This window comes from Cavia porcellus, unplaced genomic scaffold (assembly GCF_034190915.1).
Source record: "Cavia porcellus strain 051 isolate PalLab524CR breed Dunkin Hartley unplaced genomic scaffold, mCavPor4.1 scaffold_24, whole genome shotgun sequence".
Taxonomy (NCBI): domain Eukaryota; kingdom Metazoa; phylum Chordata; class Mammalia; order Rodentia; family Caviidae; genus Cavia; species Cavia porcellus.
The window spans coordinates 12025923-12043148 of record NW_026947507.1 but is presented as its reverse complement, the minus strand read 5'-3'; the positions used below and the strand labels follow the sequence as shown (position 1 = coordinate 12043148).

The following is a 17226-nucleotide window of genomic DNA, read 5'->3' as shown; positions in this document are numbered from 1 at the left end:
ATTGGTTGATGGGGTTGATCAAATTTGGATAGTAATAATTTCATGTAATATCTATTAAATATTATTATAATTTTATTAAAATTTGATTTAGAACTAGACTATTTTCTTTCTTTGTAGTGAATATAGAATGTGGGATTAATTTAGATATACAAGAATAAATACCATTAGTCAATTTATAATTTATCAACAGAAAAATCAATTTAAAAGGCATTTAAAAACCTCAATAGTAGATTAAATATCAACATTTGCTCCCAAACAGGGAAAAACATTTTTGGGAGTTAGTTATTTCACATTGCTATTAAATTATTCTTTTTTTTTTTCATTCTTCAAATAGTTGAAATCTAAAGATCATTGGAATTGAGCTTGGTTTCTGCACAAGAATAAACTTTTCAAAATTCTAGTTTTGTCCTTAATGGTCTAATGGTGAGTCCTCCACTTCTAACTTGGACAAAGTAACTCTAAGTTACTTTCTCACTTACTGATTATGTTTAAAGGCTGAAGGACAAATAATAAAAGGTGAGGAATAAGCAGGTTGGCTTTAAAAATAAAATCACAGAGGAAAAAGATTTTTAGCCAGACATTATATAAAGTGGTATTATAGTACTTTTTAAAACCCTTACTTATTTTATCCCAGCTAAGATTAAAAAGCACAAGAAAAATTAATCTTAAAATATTTATTTTTTCAAAAGTTCCTTTCACACCTAAGGTGAATTTGTACAGATGGACAGTTTTAGTGGATAGAATTGGTGACGGGTTTTGACGGTTGTATAAATGATTTCTCACTTCCTAATATGGAAACTGGGCTGTACAGAGCTTTAACTTTTACTTATCTGCAAAGGCCCTCATTTCAGATTTGTAAAACCAAACACGAGGATGAGTGACTATCTGCAGCCTGCCACCTTTTGTCCAAACGGAAAGCTTTCAGTATTATTCTAAGCATAGAAACAAAAATTTGGGGTGATGGACTGATTTCACGCCACCATTGTCATTCTTTTTCTCTTGGTAAAAATTTGTAAACAGTATCCTTCAAGGAGAGTTAAATGGCAATAGAGCCACCAGGCTGCAGGTGTCAGAGCTGGATGCTTCACCAACCAAAGCATCATCCTTGCTGCCACATTTACTTCACCTTTGTGGAAGAACCGGGCTCAAGATGATCACGGCTAAAGCCATCCTGTCCCCAGGCTCTGCTGAGTCCAACAGACGGAAAGTCACGGGAGGCCTGGAGGCCACCAAGGAGTGCTGACTCTTGAATGGGAAGATTCTCAAACTGATTCCCACCTTTTCAAAAGAATCTAAGGATTGCTTTTGATTGTGACGTAAATTGTAGTCTGTTTTCCTCCTCTATCTGGGTATGGCTGCTATGCAGATACAGATATTTGGGCAGAGGCCATGCTAATGATGTTAAAAGTTAGCAACTGATATTCACATAACTTTTTAGATCTTGTAAGATGGTTGGAAGGTAAAGGCATACATCTAATTACGTTCACGTAAAGACATGCAATAAACCACACTCAAGATGCAGTTACCTTTAATTTTGGTGAACTGATCTCCTGCTGATAAGAGTATTTAGAGAGGAGAGGAGATGAGGAGGGCTGAGTAGGCTGGGAAAGTGTAGAGACCAGGTCAGAGACAGAGGCCAGGGGAGAATGGAATGGAGGGGAGGAAAGCAGACTGCTGGGCAAAGACGTACTCATTCGAGCTCTTGAAGAAAATGAAGATCGCTTCAACATTGAGGAGAGACAAGATGTGATTACGCTTGTGTCCAGAATTAAATTACATGGGCGTTAAGGGCATCTCTAAACTGAAATAATTTTAAAGTTACTACCAAATACCCAGGGTCATGATATTTATGACAAACTCTTGCTTTGAAAGCAGTAACGTTTTATTTTGAAATTGATTCATAAATCCTAATGAGTATAACCATTTGGATGAGTTTTGGATGTGGGTGGCAGAAGACAAGAATACTTATACTCTAGTTTTTGATTTTTGTACCAGGAATCAAACTCAGGACCGTGCAGGTGCTGTGCCGCTGAGTTATATCCTCAGCCCCCTAGTTTTCTAGTATATTTATAGAAGGGCTCTTTCTAATGTGAAGGCAAAACTGGACCTCAAATGCTGTGATGACTCTTTGTAACTTGATTGTAAGTTGGTTTCAAACTGAGTAGATTTTTATCAAGCTGGGGAGGTTCTGACCTCTATGTGCATGGTGCAGACATGTAGGTGAGAAGCTCACACCATGCCCAGGGGACTCTGCTACATGCAGACAGGACTGCCTGGGAATCAAGCCATCTGATCGCATCTTACAACTCATTGTATTAAAACAAAAATCCTCACTGAAGTAATTCACTTCAAAGGGAACTGAACTTACTGCAGGGAATTCTCTCTATGATTAAGTAGTGTGTCTGTTTTATACAAATGTAGGCATGGCTGGGTTATTTGGAAACAGAGCAACCAGGAGAAAAATGACTTGCACCTGTGGCATAATATGAGCCATTTCTTTTATTTCCTAGTTTTAATCTGTATAAGTAACTATACCTGATTTTTAATTCATATTTGAGAGTATAATTTTTTTATTTTTGTTGTTCTTTTTTTAGATAGAAATTTACAAGTTAAAGTTTTAGGGTATTCTTTCCTTTTGTTGATTAAAATCATTGTTCAAGGTCCTTTGTTTGAAAGATGAAGATGTAGGACCCAAAGCTTAAGTAGTTACCAACTTGAAGTCAATGACCTCTTCAGATGAGTCAAAGGGGGTTAGAGTAATATTTTTTTTCCCTTTTCTTTCTTGTTTGGCAAAGTGCCATTAGAACAAAGATATGTTGTATTGTTCTCTCATCCTAGAACTGAACTATCTGTCTATATATTGGTTTTCTTATTTCTAAGGTGGGGATAATAATATTTTCCACCTCACTGGATTTTATAAATTAAGGATGTTGAGTTCTTAGCATAGTCCTTGATACTCAGTAAGAGTCAACCATGAGCTATCATTATTAATATTGGAAAACTGAAAAGATTATATAAGTTATGAAGCCTTTTGAAATGTGAGTTTGTACTCATAAGGTAAGGCTGGGTAATGGGGTTGTTTTATATGCAGCATTTGTATAATTTTATTAAAATATGGTATGTTTCATACATCCCTCTACTTCTGAGTTACATGATGCTAATTTTTCTTGTAAGGAAATATTTTAAGTAGTATTAAGAGAGATGTTATTAATACGATTGACTATCTTACTTAACTGTTGTCAGACTGGTTAGTTCTTCAGCAATTAGGCAAAATTAAAATACCTCATTACTGGTTTCTGCTGCACTGCTGTCTTCCTTAGAGAGGCTGGGATTTGTAGGAGTGCCTACTGAATATGTAAAGCGCACAGGATTCTCCTCTTCTTTCTCCTCTTCAATGTGTAGCTCTGCTGTCACCTCTGTACCTCCATGCCCACACCACAAGGCATCTTGTTCTTGAGATTCTAGCCGCCATCTTTGGATGTCTGAGGTGACCCCCTCACCAATTTCCTCATCTTCCTCTCCAATGACGGGGAGGGTTATAGGCAAGGGACCCACACTGGTGCATGCTGAGGCAACAAATTTATCACCTAGCATTTCAAGAACCCTTTTAGCATCTGAAGAGCCCCTTCTCATTTTTTTCAAATCTGTAAATTGGTTGTGAGTGGTCTCTCTGGGATCCTGAAGGGACCTTGCATTGTAAGGTTGGGCTGTGGCTGAGGTCATAATTGCGGGGGAGGGAGGTGGCAGAGAGATAGATGATCCTGCAGGTACAGATGCTGGAGGCAATGGGAGGAGAGCAGAAGGCTCTTCCTTAATTTCAAGGATGGTTTCCTCCAGCACGTCAGGTTTGGCTTGGTTGACTGACAAAGTTAAAGCACCCAACTTCTCTAATTCAGCCAAGAAGTCATCCAGGAAAGAAGATGGCATTGGGACCAAACTGTTTGCTGCTGGACACCCATTCGTCAGGGACAGCCACTCCTGGGACTTTCCCGGGAATTCTCCTTCATCTGAACCAGGTGACATTTTATGGGTGGAAGGAAGGGCTAGTTCACTGGAAGCCAACTTAGAAAGAAGCAGGGTTTATGAAGTTGGAAAAATGAGCAAAGAAAATAATAATAATCAAAACAGACAAACACAGGAAAGGTGTGGAAGTGAACATAAAACTTTTTTTATATTGAAGCACAGACATAGATTTGAAAATATTTATGAGTTCTAGGGTTGAATAAATTTTGTTGAGATTCAATTACCTAAATTCAGTTATGCTATTTAAAAAATTACTTAAATGACAAAACTACAGTTTTGGAAGAAGTTCTAAGTGTCCAATGAGAAGGAAGAGTTGTTAGAGCAAAGGACAAATAGTGAAATCTTAGAGATTTAATTTAATAATTAACTCTTTTAGTATAAAAGATATTGTAGCTTTCTAGCTATTGATTCAGTAGTATAAATATCTCTAAAAAGCTGTTAATGGAGAATGAAAACCAACAGCTAAGCGTTTTTATTTCCTGAATTTATTTACCATTTTTTCTTCCTGTGGGAGTGCTTGAGCTTTTGAATGTTCATAATTTTCTCATTGATGTTTGCAATGTTAAAACATATAATAAAAGACCATTATACATGAACACAGTTCCAAGTGAATAAATTCCCAAAAACGTTTCTCAAGAACAAAAAGCCACTGTCAGAGTGGAACTGAACTTACATAACTGCTGTTTCAAAGTTTTAAAAAAAATCCAAAGTAAATGTTTATAAAGGAAGGGAGAATAAGACACTCATAGAGAGTAAACTTCTGCTATGATTCCCAGTCTCTCTCAAAAGAGTGACATTTTATGTAAACTAAAGGAGGTATAATTAATGAATTTTAATCTCTGAAGTAAAAAATATTTTTCTGTGTATCTTAATATCATTGGTGTATTTTGGATGCATCAAACAAATGTAGATTTTTATGCAAGCTCATTAAAAGTAGTTAGATGTGTTGCCTAACAACTTTTAATATTCAAATCTATTTTTGCTGGACAAGAAAAAAAAAAAGAGAAAAATGCTATGTATATGCAGGCCTTGAGAGGCTGGTGGAAGATCTTCTACTCCAGTGCTTTTCAAATAAGTGGTTTGAAAGAAAAAGTACTTCAAAAAAGGTTCTGGAGATGCACTTTTTAGGTGATTATTCAGGACACTGTACTTCACACGGGCAGCCAACCTCCAGGGAACTGAGGCCTTACTCGGGATAGGAGCACAATGCATTCTCCACTTAACTTCTGACTTCTGAGTAGGGATGGGGCATTAGTTGAATTTTTTAGATGTTCTTATTCTTTTTTAAAGAAACATAATTTCATTATAATTCAAACTTATAATTTCACAATGGTACAATGTGTCACAAAACTCATGTGAGTACCTGCGTACAGGACGCAGGATTTAAGGATGCTTAGCATCTGATACAAAGTGAGATTGTACATGCTGCTTGTGACTGCACTGACAGCTACTTCTATTTGTAGGTGTTGAATTTTTGATAAAACATAAATTGTCTAAGTCTCCCCTGATAGTCTACAGAACATCCCATATTAGTTTAAGTTCTGCTTTGTGTTATTCGTTAAACAACAAACAATAATTAAAATATTAAATTCTGTAAAATATTAATTTAATATAATTATTTTTACTTTCTCTTTTGGGCAGGACCATTATGTGGTTGAGATAGAAAGATCTTTAAATTCCATCACCATCACTATGACTACCGTCACTGTCGCTATCTGTTGCTGCTGTTATTGTGTCATTAACACCAAAGTCACCTATATATGTGCTAGCAAGTTAAAGGTGCTCAGTTTTACAATGAACTGGATTATATATAAAGTCAAGTTAAGTATCTCAAGCTACTTATATCACAAAAATGTTACAATAATACAAAAATCTTCCCTTCCAAAAACATTATAGTTGGATTCTCTTGTACCAGAAACAGATACAACAGAAGCAATATCAATTTATATTTGATTGTCCCCTAAATAGAGATAAAATATCAAAAATGTTACTCAAATATACAAAAAAGTAATGAAAAGTTATTAATGAGTTTCTCTTTGTTTTGCAAATATCCTTAGAAAATAGATTTAATTTAATTTTGGATCTCATCATCTAGAAGCGTGTAATATTTTTCTTTCTGGAAATGATTTAGTGCAATGCTAATGAGCTTTCAATATTAAGTAAATGACACCATAACGTGCATTATCTGCTAGAATAAAATAAAAAGTGTTTTTAAAATAAAAATTATGGACATAATCTTTCTTCATATTTTCCCAGGAATGAGAAAAAATTACTAATTGCTTATTAGCAAATTTTTTATATTCTTCTATTTAAACCTGATATTAAAGAAAAAACAAGCATACACTTAAATGTTATTCACAATGATGATTAAAATATTAAGTTCTAAAATATTATATTCTCATTGTTAACTAGGGCATGTGGCAGAAGTTCTTATGTGCTAAATAAGCCTTTGTAGACACATACTTTTCTTCTTACAACGTTTTATTTAAAGATACAGTCTCTTGAGATTTATCTGGAAATCAAGAAATTATCAATTTTTAGGACTGAATTTTAGGTGGATAAGACAAATGCATAGATGAAGATTCTCATTTTTTATCAATAAGAACTACTGAAAAAGGACATGGATCTCTAAATGCTAAGTCCTGGTAATAAAGTAAATATATGTAAGATGGTTTTGGAAAACTTCATAATCAATTAAATAAAATTAGAAAACACCAAACAGTTCTGTTATCTAATGATAAAGAATTGAGGGTAATTACGTGCAGCTGAAATTCAGTCTTCAAGGAGGATTAAAATGCCTAAGAATAGGGTTTTAGTTCTTTTAAAAGAAAATGACTCTCAAGATAGATTCTTAAAGCATTTACTTATTAAGATGCTTCTAAGGTTCATTTTCCAGGGGGTAGTTTTGGTTACTTAGGAACAGTATCTTCAAATGATCTTGCCCTGGGAGATGAAGTGATCTTACACTTTCATAATGTCTAATATGCTATTTTACTTTGTTACCTCTGGTTTATTTTCCCATGTCTTAGTCTTGATATCAATTAAAACAACAAATAGTGTATCTTTACATTTTGAAGTACTTAATATTTCAGGAGTAATTCCTTAGCAATTTAAAATTTTACATTTGTAGTTAATAACAAGGAGAAAGAAATTCCTATATACCATTCATGAAGTATAATTTAACAGAAAAAGTTGAAAAATCACACTGTAAATAAAGACAGCAGAATAGTTTTTTATACCAGTTCAGGAAGGAATTTCCCTTTAAGTTACATAATGAGAAGGATAGCCATCTTTAGCTGTAAGCTCCATTGAACAATAGAATTTGTATAAGTTGCCCTAATACTCATGAAATGAATTTGAGCACTTCTAATAATCTACATTTTCATTAAAACTGATAAAATAGTCTCTAATTTTTAAAATTTGGCATAAGCTCCATGTCTACATAAAAATGTTCAAGACTTAAACAATTTGGTCAATCTTATATTAACCATGTGTTCTTAAGATATATATGTATTATATATATATATATATCTTAAGATATATTATGTATATATACATATATATGGCATTTTTTGTTTGTTTATATATTGCATATTATAAATGACAATTGTATTTACATATATAGATACAAAATTAAATTTATTTGTATAAGCATATGATAAAATAAAATTTACATATTAATTAGGCTTCAGAAAAAAAGCAGAAAACATATATATATATACACACACAGAAATACAGATATGTATCTTATAGTTTCATGACATTATTTTCCTTCTCTTTTAATATTTTAACTTGAAAGTGAATTAGCAAGACCAAGCATTAATCCTTTTTATATTAAGAAAAGTTAAATTGTATCCATTGGTGAGGAAGTCGTATGTGTAGAAACATAATGTGTAAATCCCTTTATTTGTGAAAGACCTGATGTTCTATTAAATATGCTAAAATCACAAAGTGCTTATCTTATTTCAAGCTCCCAAGTATTATATTAATATGACAGAGTATCTTCTTACCTTGTTGGAGCTCAAGCTGTGAATTCTATCACTAGAGTAGCTGTGGGGTACTGGAGGGTCAGGGTAATCCTCAGCACCTTTGGGGTTCTTCTTGACAACTTCTACATAGGAAACAGGGAAGATCCCTTGTCTGGTGGTGCCTGGAATTTTACCTTCATACCAGTTTTGATCAACTCTTTTAAGAAGGATAATTCTATCTCCCTGTAAAACAAATATTACAAAATATGTTATAAATAGAAACATAACAATAGGAAAAGTACAACTTCTATTGTTTCCTAGTAAATAACAGTTTTCTATTTGGGGAAGTTTTTGTTTAATCAGACAAATACAAGTAAGACCTTAGTGTGTACCAGAAAAACACAGATGATTAACATATATGCGATTCAACCATCTGTTCTTCAGAGTCACTTCTAAGTATACTTGGTTAGTGCGAATAGTCTCATACATGGTTCACCATGGTACCATGTACAGGGATTTGTGCTTTATTTCAAAAACCAGACTAGCTTAGCAAGTAACATGTCAATGATAGGAACGTCATTGTATTTCTGTCAGATTTCACAGATTGTCTTTCTGCAGGAAGGGCTTCAGAATGTGTGTTTGAAATGGGTTGCAGAAATCAGCCTCTGGAAGGATAAAGTTGAAGACACCTTAGTTTTCTTTCTTAGTCTACATCCTCTGAATGACAAAAAGAGTGAATATAAAGGGTGGGGACAAAGATAGTGCTCTAGAATATCCATAGTTGTAGCCAGGTTTTATATTCCCCTGGCCTGCATATGGACACTGTAACACCGGCATTAATTCTGATGGTTTGGTGGTCATGTCCCACCAGTCATTAAATACTTGAATAGTGTCCTTGGCTTTTGTGGTGACATGACTTTCTACATTTACTTTTCTGCTACCTGCAATCATGCAGAACCTAATTTCAATTTTAATTCAAAATCACACATGGCTCAGAACTAAATCAGCAAGCTATTGTTAATTAGCAAAACTCCAGCTGCACATTGACAGCTGATACAGAGGTTTGGGCAACTGCACTTGGGTGATGGAGGTGACTCTGAATCAATAGCTGCAGGACTAGTAAGGTACCCCGGCAGAGGCACAGATCGTCATTGAAGCTTCTCTTTTTGTCCCTCCCCTCCCCTCCCTCCCCTCCCCTCCCCTCCCCTCCCTTCCCTTCCCTTCCCTTCCCTTCCCTTCCCTTCCCTTCCCTTCCCTTCCCTTCCCTTCCCTTCCCTTCCCTTCCCTTCCCTTCCCTCCCCTCCCCTCCCCTCCCTTCCCTTCCCTCCCTTCCCTTCCCTTCCCTTCCCTTCCCTTCCCTCCCCTCCCCTCCCCTCCCTTCCCTTCCCTCCCTTCCCTTCCCTTTCCTCCCTTCCCTTCCCTTCCCTTATTTTCTCCTCTTTTCCATTCTTTTCACCATTAATAAATGGTAAGCTTTTACATTCTTCATTTGTTCTTTCCAACTCTTTGAAAAGGGTAGTAAGAGCCTGGAAAGACCTACTAGTCACCACAGTACCCGGTAACTCTATCTTGTTTGTGTTGTGTGCAGCACAAGCAAAGATATGTCATTGTATTGGAAACAATAAAGATAATTCATGTGTTCTCAACTATGCAAAGTAGCACATCAAAAGAGTTCTTGCAGAGCTGTTAAGAAGGGATGGTAGTACTGGCAAGTGAAATTTGGGTCAGCCTGTGGGCCAGGAAAGGATGAGCAAGGGAAAGCATCACACAGGCAGATCCCTATTTGAAAGGCCTTCCAGAGAGGTAGTGTTTTGTCACTTTGGGATCACTACTTCATTCCAAGATAGACAAAAGCGTGCACTGGAACACCTTCTTAAAATATTTGAATCATAAAGCAGCAGAATGATAGTATTTTGAAGTACACTGAAATACTGTCTCCTTTTGATGCTCCCACACGTCTAACTCTGAGATGTTCAGCCAAGGCACCTCTTGGAGAGGACCTGAGGCCCTGCTTCCCAGCCGAGACACAGGGAGAGGTAAGGCTCTGGTCCCCAAGGAAATGTCTCTGGAAGGACACAGGCACTAGGAGCCCGAGTGGCGCTGCACAGCCTTCAGGGGCCTTTTTGGAAAATGGAGAAAACATGAAAATGTCTGAGGAAGATGATAACCTACTTTTGTTTCAGAATTACAATATCTTCTAATGTTCTTCTGAAGAAAACAGCCAGCTTACCTTTCTCAGTGAGAGCTCCACATTTGTGTCTGCATTGAAATTGTATTTCGCTATAGCTTCTCCGATTTCTCCAAGTTGGGCTGGGGGAGGTGGTCTTGCAGGTTGTGCTTTTTCAGGAGGTGTGAGTTTCTACAAAAAACAAAACAAAACAGTGGTTTATTCTTGAACTTGCGATGACTTTTAAAACCACCACCAATGACAGAAGGGGAAAGGCACATACCTCTACATATGAGATTGGAAAAATGCCCACTCTTCCATGATGCTCTCCCTCATACCAATTTTGATCAATTTTCCTGAGGATGTAGACAGTGTCACCTTTCTTAAATGACAGCTCCCTGGAAGAGATGTATTTAAATGTGTTTTTTCCTTAGGTATTGCAATTATTCTTAAAATAGACAGCATTGTTATCTCTATGTTAGTCTGGAAAATACACTTCTAACTAATAATCTCTTGAGCTTAGTTAGGTAAGAATTTTCCTTAAAAATTCCTAGAAATCATTGATAACTTTAGAAATAATTTTGAAAAGAAAAGTATAAGCCTGACAATTGATATAAATCACAGAGAGATTAATTGAACATTTAATAGAAGAGACAGGCTGGGGATACAGCTCAGCGACACAGCACCTGCCTGGCAAGTGTGGGTTTTTAAGTTTGATTCCTGGTACCAAAAAACAAACAAACAAAAAACAGAGACAGACTGCTTAAATTTTTGTAGTTGAAATATTGTGAAGTTTGGCAAACTGGTGGACTAGTATTGCCCTGATTTGTTTTTATCTGAAGCTAACTGTTAGTGATCACCCTACCATCCCCATCTGCTTTTGTTTGCTAAAGGTTACATTAAGGAAAACAAACATTGTATATCTCAGAACAGAAGTGTCAACACCAGAAAGATATCTGTGGATCTCTGAGGTTAACAGAGAGGTATCTAAATTGTACTTGATAAGGAATTTATTTTGTGTAAAAGATTTTGTGTTTTTATTTTTCAATGGGATAAGTCAATAAATGGTTTAAATGTGAAGACACAAATGTTTGTTATTTTCTTTACATATTTTATTTTAAAAATGTTTTAAAAACACTAAGTCAATCTTTTCTATTTTGATTTTTCTAAGAAAATTAGTAGGTATACTAGGTATTATAAGTTCTAATGAAATTATTCATTTTGAATAACTCATACCTGTTGGTCATACTGGCACACTCCTGTAATCCCAGCACTCAGGATGTTGAGGCAAGAGGATCGTTGCAAGTTCAAGAACAGCCTGAGCTACAAAATGAGCCTAAGGCCAGCCTGAACTGCACAGTAAGATCTTGTCTCAAAAAGATAAAAACAAAAACCAACTCATACCTTATCACCCTCATTCCATCAGTGTTTTACAACTTCTTTACCCAGACTGTGTTGGTTCTAACTTAGCTTTCTGAGTTATACTTTGATGAAGGGCATCTACTTGGTATCTTCTTCCCGAGCCCCATTTTTTTTTTTTTTTAACATATCTGCCTTCCACTCTAAGCTTTCTACCTCATTTACTTCAGAATTTTAAGTTGGATTACTTATTAGTGCAGGATAAATAATGAACAGATGTTTACATCAAATGTAGAATATTTTCATTGACTGAAATAATTCATTGAGTGCTGGGGGTTCAGCTCAGTGGTGTAAGTGCCAGCTTGGCAAATGTGAAGTCATAAGTTTGATTCCTGGTACAAAAAAATTAATTGAAAAAGTTACACATTAAAAGAATGATTACACATTTAGAAATGCTAAAATCTTTATCTCTGTTGTGCATTAAATTTTTAGAAACTATAAAGATTTACAAAGTTTCACAGGCAAAAGCTTTACATTCAAACATAGTATTTTTTTTTTTTTTGGTAGCACTGAGGATTGAACCCAGAGCCTTTCCACTGAACTGCATCCTCAATCCTTTTTCATATTTTATTTTGAGACAGTTTCACTAAATTCCTAAATTGCATAAGTTGGGCTTAAATTTGTAATCTTCCTGCCTCAGCCTTCCAGAGTTCTGGGACCAGAGATGTGCACCACCAGCCGGATAGCACCGCCTGGATAGTATTTCTCTCTTTTACTGAAATATTTGAAGCAAAAAAGACAGAAAACAAAACAAGCTATATAATGTTTCCAATCCAATAGTTTTATTTGTATCAGGAATATTTTGTTTCTGAATGAGATATTTTAAGTAAGCATGCAAATTAGGGACAACTAATCATTATCTTTTAAATATGAATAGTTTTTTTTCTATTTGTAGAGGATTGCATTTAAAATTTGTAAGTCATTTAGACAAAGGAAAGTCAAATCCTTCTCCAGTTTTCAGAGCTGTGTCTGTCTTATTTCAGACCTAGAGTCTCATTTTTTTTTTTTTTTTTGTCTTTTTCCTTTTTATCGGTACCTGAGATTGAACTCACGACTGCCTGCTTGCAAGGCAGGTGCTTATGCCGCTGAGCTAAACCCCCAGCTCCCTAGAGTCTCATTTTAATATCAGTTTTTTTTCTTCACTTTCAAGGAGTGGCTACTGACAAGAATGGCATTTTATCTTTTTTCTCATTTAAAAATGGAGTCACCATATTTATTGAGTTTCTTGGCTATATTTTTATAATTATTCATAAATATTTTCAGTAAAGAAAAATGGTTCTGACATTTTGTATTGTGTAGTATCTTATTTCACAAGATGTTGATCATCAAAAAAGCACTCCTATAAAACTACTGATTAAAATGACGGGGGTTCTCCTATAATTTCAGTTCCACCTGAGTCTGAGCCTTCAAAAGCCTCACAAGCCATCCACCACCCTGATCTTTGTGCTCAACATAAAGTGTAGTTGGGGTGACAGATAACTGGTATTTTCATTTCCTATGAACAGAACAGGAGGAATGTGATTAAACTGTGGTAAGATCAACTTAATCCTGGTGTTACATAGAAATACTTTCCTCCTACAGTTCTGAGAGATAGCGTTCATGGATGGCTGTTTCATCTTCTCAAAAGGCTTCCACAGATAAAGTCTGCCAGGTTGCAGACCTATTTGTGACCTTGGTGAAGGGCCGAGGTGGTGCCCTCTGTCTGCGCCACGCTGAGCTGTTCACACTCCAAGGTAGCGTGTGGGAAAAGGTCTCCCTGAGCTTCCCTGCACTCAGGCACTTGCGGGGGGATGCGCCCATGCAGGAGGCCGAGGGGCCCTTGGAATCCACACAGTCTACTGATACAGTCAGCACCCTAGCACCCGCCCTCAGAACTATGCAGCATCTTTCTCTTTGAATTTTTTTTGTTTTTAAATTAAGACTTGATGAAACACTTTGTGAGTCCAGGAAGGCATTCTGCCTATTTTATAGGCTTTGTTATTCCTCAGGGAAGTATATACTTGAAGAAGTTTTCTGGTTCATTGTTATGAAGAAGAAAAAATTCATGCATTATTTCATAAAATACATCCCACGAACTGTCACATCCTACCCAGGTAATTATGATCAGAGCGCACAGGAACAAAGCAGAGGCTGCACTGCAGGCTGAACCCAGAGGTCCCCTGCTAAAGGCTGAGTCCCAGCTGAGCATTCCTGGGACACACTGGAAACTGTAAGAGGCGGTGCTGCTGGAGGGCTTCCAGTCGCTGGGGTCACGTCTTTGCCTCGTGACCTTTCTTAATCGCATCCTGACCATGCAGTAAATGGTTTTGCTGTGCCACATATTCCTTGCCATAATGTGCTGTTCTGCTCCCCAACGAGAGTCCTAAAAGCAGGAGATCTGCCCCATCATGGTCTAAAACTTCCAAACTGTGAAACAAAGTTCCTCTCTGTTCATAAGTCTATGATCTCAGGTATTTTGTTGCAGTAGTGGAGAAATAGCGAATTACTTATCCAGTCAAAAAGAAGATGTAAGTTTTCTTCAGATTCTTATTTTTTTATACCAGATTTAAGCCATATTAGATATTTTATTTCTAAAGAGCATTTTCTTTTAGTTTTTTCTCTCTCATCAATTTAACCAAATTCTGAGTGGTTTTATTTTTTGTATGTCTTCTGCCAGACACAATTTCTGAAAGTAGTGAATCATATTGTATGCATTTTTAATAAAATATTTTGTTTATATATGTGTGCATATATATATAAATGTATACATATACATATATACATATTCAATTTGAACAACACAGTATAATTTGGTGGCAATTTACAGTGAAGTATATCTTGAATTCTAATGTGGATCAAAGTTTCTTAAATAAGTTTTGTGCATGTGAACTACAAAAGATCCACACAATACTTTCTTATGTAAGGCTACTTATGCATCGATACTAACCTTCCCCAATTACATCCAATTGGGTGAAGGAGTTCCTACAAAAACAGGACAAAAAAAGAATAATAACACAATACAGGGCTATGAAAACACCAACATGAAAGAACCACAGGACCTGTGCTCAGGTTGTCCAAGCTTTGAGTCTGAAGAGATGGAATTTCACTACAGGAATTGTTTTGCTTTTGTTTTTGAGGTACCAGAGATGGAATTCAGGACCTCGTGCTGGCCAGGCAGGTGCTGCACCCCTGAGCTACATCCCCGGCTCACTACAGGAACTTTTGCATACAGTTCTAGACACAGCTGGACAAATGAATGCCATCAAATTCCCCCAACTAGTGTTAATTACTCCTCCTTATGAGGTAAATGTGAACGTTCCCCAAAGATTCATGCATCAAAGGCTTGATTTCCAGTGCAGCCATCTTCAGAGGTGGTTGGATCATGAAAGTGTTGCTCTCCTCCGGGGACCATTTCATAGTTGAGTGGGAACCAGCTGGAAGAAGGAGATCACTGAGGGTGCACCACAGGCCTCCTCTCTCTCTCTCTCTCTCTGACGTTTTCCCTCACTGGTTCCTGACCATCACGAGGTGAGCAGCTTTCTTCTACCATTTTGTTTTTGATTTCAAGTCAATCATAGACCGAAATCTCTGAAACTCTGAGCCAAAGTAAACCTTTTCTCCTTTCAGTTGTGTATTTTAGATATTTTGTCCTAGCAATTGAAAGGTGACTAAATACGCCCCCACCATTTATTTTTCTTTTTAAAATCACTTTATTTTTAATTCTTGACACAAAAATTCTACACAAAAAGATTCCTCCTTTTCTTTGAACTCATTGTGCTCTAATATGCTTAATGTAATTTAAAATTCAGTGTTTCAACGAAACTCAAAATGAGAATAAAATTACTCCATCCTAATTAGTAATTCCAAAGGAACAAGGCAATTAAGGTGAATTGCTGAATTGGGAATTAGATTTTATTTATAGCATATCCCACTGTAGTATTTGTTTCTTAATGTACTATTAGCATATTAAAGCCAACTCTAGTCATATGATAAATACTTATTTTACTTACTTAGATGTCTGTGCCTTAAAATCATAAACAGCTTTTGCAGGAAATTTCTGGAAAGAAAGATAAATAATCAGCACTAACTTACAATTAGAATTTCTTGAAGTTTCACAGAAAAATAAGACCTCAGGGATGATACACACATATACCCGTACAACACACACAATATAAATCCTATGTGAAATTTACAGATAAATCAATTAGTTCTACATTTGGATATTTAATCTGTAATGGATATAGTAGCTGATGTCTTCACAATCACATTAATCTTAGGAAATAATGTCATGATAGTCTAGTAAAATGCTTGTAGAAGATTGTTAGATATAATTTTGGCTATTACAAAGGTTTTTCAAGGGATAATTCTGGAGGGGCAAGAACTCTTTGGATTGAAGGAACTCTGAATCACTCTGTCTCACAGCCACTGGTCGCTATCAGAAATCTGTAAGGCTCATCTAGAGTGACCATTAGCTCAAGATCACCTTTTAGTTTCCATCTACTCTCCAGATTCCAGGACAGTCCAGGACCAGAGCATCAGGCATCAGTTGGCACATGTGCTATTAAGAACTGGCTGGTAGGGCTGGGGATTTAGCTCAGCGGCATAAACGCCTGCCTTGTAAGCAGGCAATCCTGAGTTCGATCCCCGGTACCCGTAAAGAAGACAAAAAGAACTGGCTGGCTAAACTACATTTTTTCAGTAATCTTCTCTAATAAAATTAACCAGCAAAAATGATTTGTGTAGAATTCATATTGACTTGCAAATTGTAAAGAAACTTTTTCCTTCAGCAAGGCAGCCCAATTCAAGAAGCTTTCAGGTCACAAATGTTAATTCACAGGTGTCACTGGAAGGTGCAGGAGGCTGCTATGGGGGGAGGACGGGAGCTGCGGGCAGAGCGCAATCTGCTTTCAGTCCTAAACCCAGGCTCCGAGGAAAACTCTTTTTAGCTTCTCAGTGGCTGTTTTTACGTTTCAGCTGGGTTCTTTACCGACTTGGGATGTGTGTTTTACTGGTCAGGGCGCTATCGTTTTAAAAGACTGCAATGCTGATCAATGTACTACCTCTTTTTCTGGAGTTCCTCTTCTTTCCCTTGATGCACTTCTCCCCACATCAGTCAAAGTGGATGAGTAACTTCTAGGAGACTCTAGGTCTATGGGAAAGGAAGGGGTCAGTCCGAGTGAGAACACATCCATTCAGAGCAGATTTGGTCAGCTGTTTTCCCTGTGACAACCCCCTTCCCTATGCCCCAGGGTTGAAAAGACACCACTGTTGAAAACACGGTCCTAAAACTCACTGCTAACTCTAAAGTTGTGACGAAAAACACACAAAACAAGAACATTTCAAATAGGCTAGCAGAAGTATTATACTTATGTAGGTAAATATATTGCTAATTGTTGATTCATTATACTGTTGTCCCTGGTGTGGATAATTCAGAGTTACAGAGATTTTTCATATCCAATAATTTTTACTACTTAGTATTTCTGTTCTGTTCCAATTTATAATTACTAGTAAATGGCATGTACAGTATGGGGATTTGAAAATAACAGTAATTTGTGGAAACAGAAACATCTGTGGAACAATAATTTAAGGTAGCTATGAAAAATAAAGATAAAATTAAAGAATGTATGATGATGTCAGGAAGATAGTCATGTCTGCTCCTCTCTCTGTCTC

The 17226-nt window shown here is 36.4% G+C and overlaps 1 protein-coding gene and 1 long non-coding RNA gene across 24 annotated transcripts in view; one reads left to right on the top strand and one right to left on the bottom strand.

Annotated features, from left to right (window-relative positions):
• Nucleotides 1-17226, bottom strand: part of Sorbs2 (sorbin and SH3 domain containing 2) — a 198896-nt gene that overhangs the window by 14493 nt on the left and 167177 nt on the right. For 20 of the 23 annotated variants that reach the window (XM_063234640.1, XM_063234641.1, XM_063234643.1 and 17 more), the window contains 5 exons: nucleotides 16617-16705; nucleotides 15567-15613; nucleotides 10442-10556; nucleotides 10222-10350; nucleotides 8034-8234 (listed from right to left, as the gene is read on the bottom strand). In XM_063234640.1, the coding sequence (XP_063090710.1) occupies nucleotides 8034-8234; nucleotides 10222-10350; nucleotides 10442-10556; nucleotides 15567-15613; nucleotides 16617-16705 (581 nt within the window). Of the gene's footprint in view, nucleotides 1-1526; nucleotides 1722-3282; nucleotides 4063-8033; nucleotides 8235-10221; nucleotides 10351-10441; nucleotides 10557-15566; nucleotides 15614-16616; nucleotides 16706-17226 lie in introns of all 23 variants that reach the window. The other 3 variants (XM_063234639.1, XM_063234646.1, XM_063234648.1) reach the window with 1 other exon arrangement.
• Nucleotides 1-17226, top strand: part of LOC134472658 (uncharacterized) — a 49078-nt gene that overhangs the window by 30009 nt on the left and 1843 nt on the right. The window contains exon 3 of the long non-coding RNA XR_010042561.1: nucleotides 14694-15084. This is a non-coding gene — a long non-coding RNA (uncharacterized LOC134472658). The remainder of the gene's footprint in view (nucleotides 1-14693; nucleotides 15085-17226) is intronic.